This window comes from Apis florea, unplaced genomic scaffold (genome assembly GCF_048593485.1).
Source record: "Apis florea isolate Af1SG1 unplaced genomic scaffold, ASM4859348v1 contig_2274_pilon, whole genome shotgun sequence".
Taxonomy (NCBI): domain Eukaryota; kingdom Metazoa; phylum Arthropoda; class Insecta; order Hymenoptera; family Apidae; genus Apis; species Apis florea.
In genome coordinates, this window is record NW_028256550.1 from 2650586 (window position 1) to 2667810 (window position 17225).

The window sequence follows — 17225 nt, forward strand, 5'->3', positions numbered from 1 at the left end:
TGATAATTCATGATTGTTGATACAGATAACAGATTTACCGGGCTGGTCATTCATACCGGTTATTAAGTTCGATGTAACTCGAAATATTATCACGCGCTGACGAAATATTTCATCGATATCGGGCCAATTAATCGTCAGTTTCTAACTAAGTTCAGAAATATTCCAAATATCTTGATAATTTGAGGAAACAAAATTAATATGAATATTTTCCATTTTTCCATTGCTCTTATTTTCTTCGTACAGTCTGTACAAAGGGTGTCTACTATGTTTTTAATACAAGAGATTTATAAATCAAAATTTGAAGGAAAAATTTTTATTTTTATAATAATTTTTTTTTATTATTTTTTATTCCGTTATTTAATATTAGGATATACGTGGCATACAATTTTTAACTTTCAAAAATCACAAAAAATTACTCTCATAACTTTAATCGAATAAAATTCACAAAATAATCCTATATTGATCGCAAAATAATTAATCTATGCGCTTTTAAATCCATAAAATAATTAATTCTCAACTTTCGAATCTAGAAATTTACGTTTTTCCACAAATTTATTAATACAAATACAATAAAACAACAAAGTTACATATTCATCTTAATAAATTTATTCAAATTTATTCAAAAAAATCGTGTAATATCGTAATAACGAATGACAAAGAAGATGACGATTGAATTAATGATATTCAATAGCGATTCATCGTAAACGTAAGATCAAAGCACATCAAAGCCAAATTAAAATTTTCGTAATAAGAAAATCGAGCGGGGTTCGTTTTCTGATAGCCTTTATGCGCGTTTAATGTTCCAATGTTGGGTATTGCCAAGAAAGCTGGCTAAAAGTGCAAAGATACGTACGGCGATAGGAAAGAGAGGGGTTAAAAAGAAAGAAAGAAAAAAAAAAAAAAGTAAAAAGGAAGAAAAAAAGGTTGACCAGGGGAATTTGTAGTTGGAAGAATACAGAAGATATCTTTGGTATAGATCTGGCCACGGGTGACAATGGCGGCCACAGCTATTGGCCCGTTTCACAAGCACGGTCCATATCAATACCCCTTTGTTGCACATGACTGAGTCCGGGATAAAATTCTCTCTCTCTCTCTCTCTCTCTCTCTCTCTCTCTCTCTCTCTCTCTCTCTCTCTCTCTCTCTCTTCCTATTTTCTTCGTGAAGGCAGAAAGCCGAGAAATAATGCGCAAACTTCTACGGACGAAATCCTTTGGAAAAATATTTCTTACGCTTCTATGGAACACTTCGAGCGTGCCGATGCGTTTTTGTTCGGAACGCTATACTTTCGACTGTGCGCCCTCTGGTTGTCTGACTCTGAAACAATGGGGATTTCCAACGGTATGATGTTTCCTCTTCCTTTTATTAAGTTTATAAATATATTACTTGGAGCATTGTCTGTAATAATAATTGAGGATTATGAAAGATGAGATGAAATGTTGTGTACTTACTTTTGTCTCAGTTGGTTGTAGGTTAAAATTTTGTAGTTTTAATTTTGGTAGTTAAAATAGATGAAATGAGATAGATATTTTATATGTAAGGATTGTACTTGTGTGATTAATACGTATTACTATGCAAGAAAGAACAAAATATTGAATGATTCGGTTAATTGCATTTATATAGGTATTAAAAGGAATTTTTTAAATAGAATTAAATAAAAAAAACTGTAAAAAATTATAATAGAATATTTAATTGTAATAAAAATAGTAATATATTTAAATTTTATATATTTTAATATTCCTTTATGTCTACTAAACATTTTTCTATTCTTATTATTTATTATTTATTATTATTCATTTTTCGGTTTCTTTGAAAAATTCCAAAAAGGATTCTTTTTTTTTTTTTTCAGTGATTGCTAGGTATGATTATATCAATATTAAATATTCTAATCGTCATTAGCGATAAAAATTTCTAACATTTGAAAAATACTTTGTAGAAAATTTAAACATCTTTGTGATTACGTGCTGGTGATTCACGTTTTCCGGGTAACGGAGTCGAATAAATCGCCTCTTTATTTCGTTTCGTGATTCAACTGTGAAATCGCGAGAATTCGCACGGTACGGCAAGCTGTTTTCAAGATAATTCGACATGCGCGCGCGCGCGCGCGCATTTAATCGAGCTTCGAGGAATAAAAAACGGGAAGAAATTTCCTAGTAAAATATAAATCCATTTTTAATAAAACTTCTTGAATCGTGTTCTTATTTATTTACTCTTAATGGCAAATTATTGAACCGAATAACCGATACAAGAGTTTATCTTTTTGATAAGATATTTTTCGTCATTTTTAGAATAATATAATCTAAATATATGTACACACAAAAAAAGCAAAAATGCAAAAGTTTGCATCTTTTTTGTCCTTCGTGGGTTAAATTAAATTACAAAATTTACAAAATTAAATTTAAAATAATAATTCCAAATTAATACAATTCTATAAATAAGATAGAAATAATTTTGTATCGAAAAATATATGATTTTTTTTTTTTTTTTTTTTTTAGAAAAAAGTTGATTTTCATATATCCTCAATTTTTTTTATCTAAAAAAAATTCAGTTAATCAAATAATATCCCTTTCGAAGAAAGTAAGTTTATTCTATCTAGAAATATTCTTTGGAATATCAAATAGTTTTAATATTAGTACGTATGAATGTCTTGTTCAGAATTATAGGATGTTCAATTTGAATTAGTTTTTAGATTTAAAAATATTTGTACATCATAGAATTTAAATTTGCAATAAAAGATGAATAATTCAAGAAGACTTGAAAAGTTACAAATAAGAATTTTCAGTGTCAAATAATATTGGCAAGACATTTCTATTTTTTTTATCTCAGCCTTCGGTGAATTCCTAAGTGTTTGCGTGCATGTAGACAGGATGCATACGATCTTATATCATCTTATATTATCTATCAAGTATCGTCATTGGATATAAATAAAACGCAAAATCTAAAGATGCGAAAACAAGATCGGACGTATAATATTGAAATATAAATTCTGTTTTAAAATATCGTTAAAATTGTTGATTTTAAACTTTTTAAATAGATAAAAAATTTCTTACATAAAAATAAGCATTTAATCAATGTTGATATCATCAGCTGTTGATTGGCATTGAAGTATTTTATGCAATTATATAATCAATCCTGACACTGACAAATTATTAGCTACTAGTTAAGTTAGATGTCTGTCTCCTTAGTTTCTTTATTTCCGGCGATTCATGTCGTAGGAGATGTTTTTGTACTAGTTGATATTTTTTTTCCCATTATTATTGAATTTACCTTTCATTATCTCAATTGCAATAGCAATTAAAGTATATCATCACTAACTAAAGGATTTAAAAGCAAATATTGATTTTCAAATTTCCTCCATTAATCTTATTTATTATTTACCATTAATTTATTAATTATGTTTCTATACGCGAAAAACTAATTAACAATAGTCTAAAAATATTCTCTTACACCGTCTAACTGTGAATCACGATCTTATAGCTTATACTTCACGAAGTATTTTTCGAGGAGTCTCCGTTATTTTTATTTTTTTTCTCCAAAATATCAGAATGATGCTTTCACAATTATAATATATTGTACTGTTAATCACTCGATATAGAATAATATTAATTTTTATAATTCTCGTTACTTTATATAGAAGAACTCGTAGTAATTCAAAAAAGATTGAGAAACAAACTGCCTTACGAGAAACGAACATGGCTTCCCACCGTTTCAACGGACATTATTATAAAAATCTTGTTCGGTATTCTTCACATTCTTACCAAACTTTCAATTACACGTAACAACAGAATAACACTTGTAACACGTAAAATCTCAATATTGTATTTCATCTCACACGTTTCAATACGTATTTTTCTATATCTCGTGATCCGTTAATAATAGGTTAAGCGTACCAACGAAAGAAATTCAAGCGTGAAACCACTCGTTATACCATAGTATATACTAAATGTTCCTTAATTTCCCAGCAACCATCGGATTTGTGGTTTTTTCACGGGCCGCTAGAGGAGGCTATTAGCGGTGTGTCAGTGTGTGGCACGTTGCGCTATTGCATGTGTTGTAACGTTGCTTACACACACACACACATACAGGGTCGCATTATAATAACCGTGTTACCACAAAGGCGACAACTTACTTGCAGATTAGAAGAAGAAAAGTAGTACTTGAGCGGACTCTTGAGGCGTGCCGGTCTTTACCGTGGCGTGTTAAAGTCGACCGCACATATTTAAAGAGCGGCCGGTAAACTTTGCGAAAGGGAAAACCGTGTGAAAGCTCGCGAACCCCTTTTTTTTTTTTTTTTTTTTTTTTTTCTTTTCTAGTTACCCCTTCTACTAGGCATGCCAATTCACGTCCAATTAAACGTAATAACGATCCGTTGGCTTTGAACGCGAAAAGAACAACCGCACTTTGGATTACACGTTTTTACATCACGATCGTCGTGAGTGGTTTTTTTTCTCTCTTTCTCTTTTGCAAGGATACTTTTTGGGATGTTGTGCTTGGAATTAAATTTCGGTTCACGATAAGGTTCAAAAGCTTCGATTTTTTTTTTTTTGGATGAAATTTCTAATCTATTCGTTCCATCATTTCGTTGAACGAAATTTTAGTTATAATCGTATTATATTCACATTGATTAAATTATTTAAATTTTTAACTATTATTTATATAAATGATCTTCAAGTTTGTATTCTAGAGATTATTAGATTTTTATTATGGTGACAATTTAGTAGTAACTTGAAAAATTATATTGCATTCATTTCCCAAGTTTATATTATTAAACATTATCTCTTACTTGAATAATTAATCACGATTCAAACACAATAAGATCTTTATATTATCTTCGAGAGTATTACGCAGAGTTTATAATATAATAATAAAAAGTCAATGAACACTTTCACAAATAATATCACCATTATAATATTATCTTATCGTATTGGGCAATATTTTTCCACAAATAGACAGATATTGCACAATTTATCTCCCGAAAGAAATTACTACTTCACCTAACTTACAACCACATGGGGACATCGAAATCCCGTAACCTCACAAAGCCTCGCATTTCTCCCATTTTCACTATTCACATTCGTTTCAAAGAATTATATTAGAAAAACCGGCTCTGAAGATATGTAGGAACAAATAGCTGACTACACAAATAGATAGGCTAACGCGTGATAAGGGATAGAATAAGAAAGAGAATTCGATGACAAAGCGGGTCGTGGCAGATAAGAATGATTGGGAAACGGGGGCAGAAATATATCTGGAAAAACAATTTATCGCGAAACAAGTTGCCGTGGCAAATAACGGAGTGCACTCTTGACCCAATAAGAAATGATACGCTTTGACGAAACGAAACTGGGGGATTGGTTACCATCTTCTGGTCATCGTTGTTGCGACTCTCGTCAGATTAATCGCGATCTTTATACTCGTCTGCCGACGCTATACTGCATTCTATTCCACGGATTTATTTCGCTTTTCGATGTCGACGAGTTATGAAGATGTTATAGTCTCGCGAGAATCGTGACTGAAGACACGCGTGGACCAGATTATAAATTTATTTGTTTTCGTTGCCCACGCGAAACAGGTGTCTTGATAGTGAATAATTATTCAACAAGATTCAGTAATTTCTCGATTTCTTGATTGACATTCGATGTTGTAAAGTTCGTTCGAAAAATGTGGATAATTCGTTAGATTCTTAGTTTGTATTTTTTTTTTTTTTTTTTTTGCTTTGAAATTTGAGAGAATTTTTTGGAAACAAATTCGAATGTAGCTGTGAATGATTTTTTAGTTTCGTAAGAAGTGAATGCCAATTTTGAAGATAAATTTAGTTTACAGAGATATATTTAATGGGAAGCAATGCAAGTTTGTTAAGAAAATATTATCAAAAAGATAAAAAAACGGTCTATGTAAATTCTTTTTTCAAAACGTGATTAATTATTTTTTTTTGCTCGTATTTATCTTCTCTATAGAAGATTATGAGTTGTGCAAGTTTGTAAATTTGATATTCCATTATACAGGTTTCTTTGTGTGAAAAGTGATCAGCAATTTTAACTTGATCGACGTATAGAAAAAGGATCTTCAATTTAAGGAATTTTCAAATTGAAAAGGTAATCTATATTCAGATTACACATTGTAATATTGTTGTTTATTCACGAATAAACGAACGCAAATAGAGAAACATTACATTCATAATGATATATTTCTATGTCAAGGTCCCCGGTGATATTCACAAAGATGAGATTTCAAGTTTACGTCCTTCATCTCTGCTTCCTCATGCTCGTCGCGTTGACGTGCCATTCCCAGGCACAGTTAGCTACAACCACAACCGAGCAGCCTACTTTTCTACAAAAGATCCGTGAAACGTTCAAAAAAGTGGAGGAAACCACGAAGATGAAACTTCATAATTTCCATATTTTTGACCCACCATGGATTTATACAACAACCACAACTACCACGGAGAAACCAGAAGAAGAATTAGCCGAAAATTTTAATCTAGAGAACAGACAACTCATCACAGTGCCCGTCAGATGTCCTCCCAATCATGACTTCATAAGGGGAAGGTGTCGCGAGAAAATTCCATAAATTTTCCATTCTTTTCCATCTTTCGATATATTACTTACTTTTATCAACCTATTATTTTAATTACATTGCGATAAAAACACTAATCCTCATCCCTATTTTATATAAATACTCTTTTATATCGTAGAAACACGCACGTAGGGAAAGTGTTAAAAAAAAAAATAATAATTCTGCCTTGTAACAATTTGTTATTAAATAAAAAATATAAAAAAGAACGAAAATAACGAAATATCGAATCGATCAAAATCGATACGTGTATATAATATTACACAGAACATAATATTATATTATACGAAATTTCATTTTTTGTTTCGAAACCTTACGCTTACGGCATGTGATGTTACACGATCGTGTGACGTCACGTTTGATCATCTCGAGAGAGATTGGCGGCGAGATACGACGTAATTATCGAACGCTCGTCTCGCGTGGAGTTTCGTGGAACTTGACAACAACGTTGTAACTACGGATGGAATGCGAAAGGGGAGAGAAATGTCGGGTAGTAGGTCCCGCGGAAGTAACTTTACGAGGGCCGATGAATCTTGCGTGAAATGAAATGTGAAAAACTTATCGAATAAAGGCTCCGTGTAATTTTACGAGGGCCAAGGAATCTTCCGCTAAATGAAATGTGAAATGACCTCTGAATGAAACCGTTCTACTCGAATAAGACTTGATCTCCAAGGCTTGACAAAAGTTCGCACAGAGGCGATTTCTGAATAATAACGATCGAGTAGAATTGGAATTGGAAAAGTTGCTTTTTCTTTTATTCATAATTTTTATGGATTTTACTTTTACCTTCAGTTGACAAACGGGCGGAATAAGTTGGAGTTTCATTGGATACGCGAGGGAAGTGTATGTATAATGTCGAGAAATTAATTAACAAAATAAATAAATAAAAGACAACATTAAAATTAATAGAATTATCTTATGTAAAACTTTAATTATGTTACAAAAAATTGTTCAATTTGTGTAAAATTTTTAAAATCATACCGTATTGCAAATCTGCAATCCACGATTTATAACAATTATAAATTTCCGCGCGAGAACAACATCCGATCAATTAGCAGCTCAGGTAAATTAATTCAATTTCGCAGGTTCTCATGTTAGTCACCAGAAGCGAGAAGCGCGATATGATCTGATCTGATAGGGATCGAGGTCTCCTGGCAAATGCGACGAAGGCACGAAAGAAATGGCCGAAAATTCGCTTGCGTTCCATCGCCACCGCGACACTTATCGTAATCGTTCATTAACCAAACACCATTTTCTCCCTCCAATTATCAATTACGATCGTTGTAAGTTGATTCATGCCTGCTTCGCGTGACACACGTTTCCGCAAACGTGGCGCAACAAACTTTGAATTAAAATTCCACGCCGACCAACAAATACAAGTAAGTGCACGTATAATTTTGCACCGGAGGTGGATGAGAAAAGAATGGTGAATGAATGAAAGCCGAATTTGCGTGATTGCTAATTGTGAATGTAGAACCTTTGGCTGGCGACGTACTCTCCTCCTTTTCCTCTTACTACTGCTTGTGCTCGCGTATTCAAGTCAGCCAGATTTTGTACTCATTGTCAGAAAGTAAAGACCTCCTCGACACTTGTTGCTCGCCATCGACATTTGTCTGCGCGTTCCACTGTTATGTACGCGTGTGCATTTCGCTTTCGTGGTTGCATTCTTTGTCAACGTTATGTGTGTAGATAGGAAACATGTACGCGTACAAAGAAAAAGAGGGGGAGAGAGAGAGAGAGAGAGAGAGAGAGAGAGAGAGAGAGAGAGAGAGAGAGAGAGAGAGAGAGAGAGAGAGAGAGAGAGAGAGAGAGAGAGAGAGAGAGAGAGAGAGAAAGGTTGTTAGGACGATTTGATAATGCCTACTTGGTATTGCATTTCTTTTATTTTCTCTGAATCGTGCGACAAATGTCTATGAAATAAGTATTCATTATTGTCATACACTATATTGTATGTCTGAATGTTTAATTGAAACGATTCTTCGCGTGAAAAAAGGAAGAATTATATATATTTTCTGCATACAATATTTTCGAGGGGGAAATACGTTTTAGCGTGTATTCTTTTCTTTTGCATTTTTATTTAATCATCGATGAATGCAACTTCTTTCTCGCGTTTGAGGTCTCGCGGTTTAAAAGTGATAACGTTTGTTGGATTTGGGTTAAGTGTGAATCAAGAATAGATTAGATCAAACTTAACTAGTACTTAGCTATGATACAGTTCCCTAATATTGCTCGTGATCACGTAACTGTAGAAAAATAGCAGAAGTGGATAGCAAACGATGAATAAGATCCATTATATATTGTTAAAACAAATTTTTAAATCTTTCTCCCTATTCTATATATTGTTTTTTTTTTAAAATTAAAAATTGCAATGCTTATAAAATTGAAATAAAAAAGAATAATTATAGGTATTATTTTTCTTTTATAATCGAATAGAATACTTTTTGCAGAAATATTTACAAGTTATACTTACAAGTCGATGGACATAATTTGAAACATGTTTAAGTCGAAGAACTTGTCTGAACCCGGTTGCACCCAGATCTGAAGTTAATTTAGGATATAGTGGGAGAATTAAGTATAGATTATAGCGTGAATTAGTCAGGATTAGACACGAATTAGATCTAGCTTAAGATATTGATCGCCTAGTTTCAGGCTAAATTATTCTAATAAAAATTTTATGCCATTAAATTTTACACGCTTAATCAAATCAATAAGTTTCACAAGATCAACCGTTCAATTGTGTAATAACGGCTGACAGTCCCCCCCCCCCCCCTCTTCCCCCCTCCCCCTCCCCCCTCCAGTAGGAAAAGTCATAAAATTAATTCGTATTTATTTTAAAACAAATGAATCGAGCGAAAAATTTTATTTCTGGTTTATTGGATTTGGCTTCAATGTTTCAGAAAGATAACGTTTCGCACGCCAGAGTATATTTAACGAGGTGGTAAATGCACGAGAGATATACAATATTCGATTCTATATAAACGCGTCATTTTCCAATTTGTCGATACGATATTTAAAAACTATAGTTTCATTAAACTCTTTTTTTTTTTTTTTTTTTTTTTTTTTCCCCACTTTCTCATAAATTCTATATATTCAATTGAGTTGATCCCAAGTGTAAAATTTTCGAAAAAAAAAAAAAAATGCCGTAAATAATTGACGAGCGTTAAACGATCATCGTGAGTGAATTTCGAATTGAATGACAACCGCTTAAATGGACAACGGCCGATCCAAAATTTTCTTTCGATCGTCATAATTTTCGAAGTTGTCCGAGTGTCGTTCAAAATTGCGAACACGAGATAACAGTGGAGAGAGAAAAAAAAAAAAAATAAAAGATTACCCTACGGTCGATGATTTCGTCGTGCACCGTTTTCGTCGGGCATGGTTTGAAAGCGAGCCAAAAAATTTGCTCTGGCCAGCGTGGAAAAACACATAAAAATTCCGACAACGACGTAACTTCATTTGCATCACTAATGCCGTTGTCGAAACAAATTTCCTCGTTTTTCCCGCCTCTTTGTTCTGTCTTCTCTTTTCCGTACATTGTTTAACCACGACAAAAAGGAAAGAAAAATAGGGAAGGAGAGAGAGAGAGAGAGAGAGAGAGAGAGAGAGAGAGAAAGAAATCAAATGAAACCGCATATAATGAAATTGAACGAGAATTCGAATGATCTTAATTTATAATTATATAAATATTTTAAAAATAACGTTAGTCGAGTCTCGTGGTAAATTGTCGCCTTCTTTTTTTCGGAGGAGGGGAGTATATGAGGGAAGTATTGTATGCACATTTTAATCAAACGATTTTATTTTGCATGACGAGTTTCGTTTTATTTAATATCTGTACCCTTTTAAATTTATTTTATAAAATTAAAAAATCGTTTTGCATTATTAAAAGAGTATATCGAGTAGAATTTTGTTTTGTAAAAAAATTATATGTACATTTTCAAGATAGATTGAGAAGGATCTTGTATATAAATCTATAAAAATAATCTTCGATTTAATTTCTTACAATGTATACGCTGGTTAATAAGAATCAATTTTATTTTATATGTATATATTTTTTTATTGAACGTACGTTGAAATTTTGGAGACTCATCGGCACAATCGGAGACAATGGTTTAATTCACAATGGCACGTAAGAAGAAACAGATGGCAGGTTATTGCGCTCAGAGCTGATAGTCAGATAATCCATAGTCGTTACTTTGTTACAGCGCACGTTATCGTCGTTAAAAGTAAGAATCTTGATACTTTTGTACTTTTATGAGACGCCATCTCTTTTTATCGGACGCTACGCGATTTTTTATTATCCCGCGAGAAGACAAATTTACTCGCTGTCTCAGCGAAAATATTTTCCTCGTCCTTGCATTATTCTCATTTTTTTTTATTATCATTATTATTATAGTAGGTAAGAATGTCTATTCTTAAATGATAAATTGTCACAGTATTATTATCAGTTCCTTGTAACTTCCCCTCCCATTTTAATTTCATTGAACACATTGATGTTTAATTAATTGAAAAAAATTTGTCTTCTTTTTTTCTTTCAATGCATTTTATTATTATTATTAATTCGAGGTTTTCGAGATTTTCAATTCAGAGGCTGATTTCTCTTTAGGTTTATTAACGCTTATTTATAAAAGTTTTTTGTATTGTTATTAATTTGATAATTTGTAGAGTATTGAGTTAATAATTCTGTCGAGTCTAAAATTTCCAATAAATTTTGTTACAATTTATTTTTGTTGAAGGAAAGGATAAAATATAAGAAACAAGCAATAATTCGTATTATAACAATATGCAGTTAGATATTGCGAAGTAAGAGTTTAAGGAAAAATTTAATAATTTTTTTACGAAATGTTTGATGATATAAAATATAAATGATCCATTTCTCTTTCAAACTACGTATTACATAATTTCTCGATGCTATGTTAAATGAACTCGAAATATTTCCTCCCTTTCATTAATATTTCCCTTTCGATATTAAAAACCAATCAAACCAACGTTTCGATCAATCAATTCTCCCAATTCAATATCAATGATCCGGCGTTTTTTCTCTAACGCTAATTTAAATATTTCCTCTTTTCGTTTCGTTGCGGTCGACATCCTTTCACGAAACATCATTGATTCTAAAATTATAAAAAAATTTAATTAGTTTTTTTTTTCATATATTAAATCGGTGCGCAAAATATTCCAAAAAAATTGCAAAAAAAAAAATTAATATAATTACGGATTCATATCTTCCAATGTGAATGTTGAGTCGAGATAAAAAAATTCATAGAAACGAATTCATACTGGGAGCCTTAAACGAGGCGAATTTTATAGTTTAAAATTTGTTCAAATATAATAATTTAAATATATATGTTTCAATAATAATGCGCACTATATTTAACTATAATTTATTCCATATTCCATTTTAAAACCTTTTCCTTTGAAAATTAATTTTCAAAATATGATTATCCTTTCAAAAGCTGCAAAATAAAATTACCAGAATTATTTTTCAGAATCATTTTTCTGAAAGAATGGACGATCGATTGAATTAAAAAAAAATAAATGATATCCGAATTAAATATTATTCCATTTCGTTTACGATGTTTATTCGCATCCTCCATTTTTGTAAATATTTTTAATGTCACATACAAAATTTCATTAGAAACAAAAGTTTAATGAAATTTACACGCATGATCCTCGCATGCGTACACCACACTCGATAAACGTGAAATTTTTTTAAATATTTGCAATTTCTATTCGTTTCAATTACGAATATACCATATATATCTCTCTATATATCAACTATACACATAAATAACAATCAATATTTAACAATTCTCATATCGAAACACCTCACAATTTCAACCTCAACTTTTGAAACATCCTGTAAATACATATGGGCAACTAGCGTACACAACGTCAATCAAAAAGTACGGAAATAACGGGGGAGGAAAAGTAACGAGTAAATAAAAGGAAAAAAAAAAAAAAGAAAAGGACGAAACAAAACGAAAAATTACTCTATTCGATTCAACCAACTAAATACATCGGCCACGGTTGAAAGGGGATTCGAGAGGTAGAAAAAGAGGGAGGTTGAAGAGCGTAGAGAGAGATAGCCGTGACACGAAAACGAATTCGTCTGCCCCCCCACCGTACCGCTCGTCTCGTCAAACACCGGATTTTTCCTCTGGGCCAATATCGCAGGGTTTTTTGCATACCCATAAACGATCGCGACGTCGAACAGCATCGATAACCCATAATCATTGGTGTCCCGTCAGCCCGCTCCTTCTGGGCATGAATAAAACAAACATAAGTTTCGCAGCGAATTCAATATCCAGCGCCCCTATAACACGCCACGCCGGGGGAAGAACCGCGATGGGACGAGCGGAGCAATCAGTTGCACCCGCGTGCATAGGCATTCGAATGCATGGCCGAGAGTCAGGGTCCGAGTTTGAGGCTCGAAATTGACCGATTTCACGACGTGCTTGTTTTCTAAACTTATTTTAAAATTTACAATTATTTAGTTATTTCATTGTAGGTTTTTAAAGTTATTTTTTACGATACGATCGAAATAAAAATAATAGTCATTGAAAAATTCTGATATATATACATTCTTTGTATGTAATAAATAAATTTTTGTTAACCCTTATCGTTAATAATAATTGTGATAAAACTGTGTGTATACGATGTATATATGTATATCGCACGAGTGTAGATTTAACGAGGCCTCTTTATTCAGAGTTCGAGAGTGCATAGCTATAAATCAAACATCACGGCAAGCACATCTGGGATCGTTGAATTGAGAATCAAGATTCGAAAGAGATTTTCCAGATCGGCATGAAGGATCACTCTAAATTTCTTAGAACACTTCATTCCCGATTCGAAAAGAGAGGATTTCGTAAGAGAGAGTCGTGACATTCGCGATGATTGGCCCCATTATTTCGGAAGGATTGTTCAATCTAAAGGATTCTCGATCAAAAGTTTTGTCTTTTGGAGCAAGGAAGAAATTAGTGAGTCAAAGGATAAATGATTTAATAGAGATCATAAGAATTCTACAGTTAAATCTTAAAATCTTACTCGGTTCAGATTTTCAAGATATTTCGCTTTCAATTGGGAAATTTAGTTTTTCAATGAGCTCTGTCAATCAGTTGTCCCAATTCCGAAGATTCACATTTTCTTCTCAAAGCAGAATGTAGATGATTGTTCGAGTTTAAAGGATTCTGGTTTTAACAATTCTATTAACTTTACTTTTTTATGTTACAAGATTTATTAACATCATATTTTAAAGTTTTAAATATTTTAACTGCTACATTATTTTTTGTTATTGAAGAAGTTTTTTAATAATTACTTTAAGAATTTATTGGATAATAAAGTAAAGATGATTAAAATAACTTAGGATTTTTTTTAGGATTCTTAAAAATTCAGAAAATATTCAAAGACTTTGAGATAGATAAAATGAATTTAAGAATGTTGAATTACTAGTAAAAAAAAAAAAGAAAAAAAAAAGAAAGATACACGATACAAAGAAATATATAATAGTTCTTACTTTAAATAATTTTTAATATCGTATGTATGTAATTATTTATTACATTTACATTATCATAAAAATCTAAGATTATTAGAAATAATATTTACGTTTCAATTGTAGTAAACGAGGAGGCTGATTTGTTGATTATTTTTGTACGTTTGATCAAATGCACTCTGTCTGGTTGAACTTTGGTAGAATTCTAAGTTTAGTATCTATGCATCTGTATGCAGTTTACGTTACTACACACGGAAGTTGATTGTTTGGAGGTAGCGAAGGTTTACGATGGAAACTCGTAATTCCAATTACTAATATCCGATCCGGATGGAAAAGATGGGAACTAAACCGCTCGACTTGTGTCTTCTGGCTTTATTAGAAATCGATATTTATTGTTCGGTATAATTAAACGCGCTCGTCTTGCATCCATCTTAACCCTTTTTGAATTAAATTTTTTTTCATTGTCAAGCGAACAAAATAATTTCTTTGTATATTTCTTAACTCTGAAAAAATTAGAATTATCTTCAAATTATAAATAATTGTCATTGTGTTAGTATCTTAAAATTACAAGGTATACAACGATTTCCTTTTTTTTTTTTTTACAGAATAAAAACTATAATATAATCCAAAATTTTCTTAAAATTTAAATCTTTCGTTATTTTATATCAATTTTAGATTAATTTCTGTAATATAAATTTATTGATTGCCATTCCTATTAATCTTTCTTTATTATTTTTAATAGGGATATTAATGCCAATTATTTTAACAAAACAATAATAACTTCTAACGTTATATATAGATCCACAGATCTCTTAATAAAAAAATAAAATAAAACAATTATTTGTCGAACCCAATACAACGAATAAAAATTTTTTTCTTCTCGTAATTACGAACAAAATTTTAACAACAAGATAAGACTGGGTGAAAAATACGACAAATATCGTTAATGGGTACATATTGCTGTGTCATACCGTCATATTTCAAGGCCACGATCAACTTAGAATTCTCCATACCTTTGGTTCCACACGTTGGATATGGAATAGGGAGGGAAACGAACGAGGCCTGGAAAGCGGCGTTTCGGGCAATGCCGCTTTGAAAATCGATAAACGGCTCCGCGTAGTCGACCAGTCAGGAGCTTTTCGGTGTATCCGCGCTGGAGATCCTGCCCTGGTCACGTGGCGCTGCTTACGTCCACGGAAATACCAGCCATCAGCTTAAAATTGCACACACAATGTCCCTATCGACACACGGCCATCTCGAAAAGATCACGGACACGAATTGATCGTCCAGGGTCGAGTTAAGCTTACGGAGATTAGGTCACCTATTTTGCTCTGTTTTTCTCACTGTAACGTTCATACACATTCGTATATATTGATTGCTGCTACGTTTTATAGGACGATTCGAAATTTAGGATAAACATCTGTGAATCATTCAGGGATAAAAAAAGCTTAGTCAATTTCACTTTTTCCAATGGAACCGTTTTTGACGGGTTTTTAGAAAATTTTTCTCTTAAAACGTATAATTAGTATTTAATTTTTCACGAATGATTGTTATTCTCGATAAAGTTAAAGTTGAAGTCATCGATTAATGTATATTTTTTACGAGGATTAAAGTTAAGTTTTCATTTTTTTGTAAAAGAAAAGAATTTATTTATAGGGAATTCGTATATAGGCAAAAAATAAGATTTGGAGGATAAAATTAGATATTTGTGTCTCGAAAATAATTTAATTTCGAGAATAATTTGGATATATTTTTATATCGAATATTGTATTAAATGAACGAAATGACGATAAATATATCTATCAGGATATCGCCACATTTTTAAAAATAAAACCTACAACACGGTTTCTAACTTGAGAATCGTCATTCTGTTTTCAAGGATTACAAAACGCATCTCGATCGTTTTTGGTAGAATTGATCTGATTTATGTTTCGATTCTTGTCGATTGAAAATTTTGATTTGTAGGATATCGGTGAAATTGACACCACTCGTGGACAAGGCTGATCTAAGTGTGACAGTTTCTATCAAGCATGTCCTCTTCTATGACTCGATTACACAGCGTGTTGTAGAGATAGATCCGATTAAAACGTCCGATTAAAGGGGCTGTAAGTAATTGCATCCAGCAGATGACGCGGGATGATTGATCGAATTAATCAGCCCGGGTACTCGAACATCGCTAAAAAGCAACTGCCAAGTCGCGATAAATGGAACATGGACAACTCGAATGCGAACGAAACAACTGCATCGACCTAACTTATTCAATTTCAAAGTGAAAGCAATCAGTACTAGTATTTGCCTGGTTAAATTCGACAGCCTCGGTACTAACCATTCTGAATTTATCGACTCGGTGAGAGGGAAAAGCCTCTGGAAAGGAAACCTAAAAATGGGTCAACGGTGTGTCACTCAATCTAATCCTACTATTTTCACAGTCAATTTTAAGAATTTTAGATATTTCCAACAAGATGCTCAAGAAAAAAAATCTTGGTTAAGTGAATTTCATAAAAAGTTTTCATTACTAGTTAAAATCCTGACCGAGAGGATCATAATAAAATCTTTATCAAATCAGCTTGGATGTTTGATGTAAGTATCGAAAAATTCGATTATAGAATTATCTTGTAATTTGAAGAGTAATAAGAGTAATTTAAATTAAAAGAAGATACAATTTTATAATTTATACGAGATCAAAAACTTTGGATTATACGATTACAATTTAAATATATCAAACTCAATTAATCAAAAAAAAAAAAAAAAAAAAAAAAAAAGGAATTAAAACGAATTAAAAAATTGCTGAAAAATTTTCAGATTTCTGATTAAAAATGTGAAAATTCGCTAAGCAAATTCAATATAATTAAATAAAAATCTGTAATTAAATTCTAGATCCAATCAGATCTATTTAAATTAAATCAAAATGAAATTTAGAGCAATAAGATTTTATTATTATAATTTATTGGTTTTAAAAAATGTTGTTGATCATGTTATAATAATGGAATAGATAAGAGTACCATTCATTTTATTTAGATACATATTATATTTAGATACATATCGAAAGATGATGACATTAAATAATCTTAATCTGATTTATTGAATTAATTCAACATAAAATTTAAAATAGTTCAATCAGTTCCATTTCGAATAAAAATATAAAAAGTCACTAATTGAATAT

General features: G+C 31.7%; 1 protein-coding gene and 1 long non-coding RNA gene across 7 annotated transcripts; one reads left to right on the forward strand and one right to left on the reverse strand.

Moving 5' to 3' along the window:
• Nucleotides 1-583: 583 nt before the first annotated feature.
• Nucleotides 584-3913, reverse strand: LOC116415379 (uncharacterized). The gene is made up of 2 exons (XR_015290645.1): nt 3679-3913; nt 584-1314 (listed from the first exon to the last, which is right to left on the reverse strand). It is a non-coding gene; the product is annotated as an uncharacterized LOC116415379 (long non-coding RNA).
• Nucleotides 3914-4124: 211 nt separating this feature from the next.
• Nucleotides 4125-6785, forward strand: LOC105736996 (secapin-like). Of its 6 annotated transcripts, XM_086902937.1 has the most exons (4): nt 5366-5605; nt 5814-5911; nt 6003-6092; nt 6198-6785. In XM_086902937.1, exon 4 carries the CDS (start codon nt 6220-6222, stop codon nt 6565-6567), a length of 348 nt encoding a protein of 115 aa, XP_086759063.1. In that variant the 5' UTR covers nt 5366-5605; nt 5814-5911; nt 6003-6092; nt 6198-6219; the 3' UTR covers nt 6568-6785. The 6 variants fall into 6 exon arrangements, with proteins under 6 accessions (XP_086759061.1, XP_086759059.1, XP_086759064.1 ...); XM_086902935.1 differs by lacking the exons at nt 5366-5605; nt 5814-5911 and adding an exon at nt 4125-4429; XM_086902933.1 differs by lacking the exon at nt 5814-5911 and having other exon boundaries at nt 5272-5569.
• Nucleotides 6786-17225: the final 10440 nt, after the last annotated feature.

What these genes read in the sequence shown, in the direction of transcription:
- LOC105736996 (XM_086902935.1), top strand. Translation starts at nt 6,220, where the DNA reads ATGAGATTTCAAGTTTACGTCCTTCATCTCTGCTTCCTCATGCTCGTC.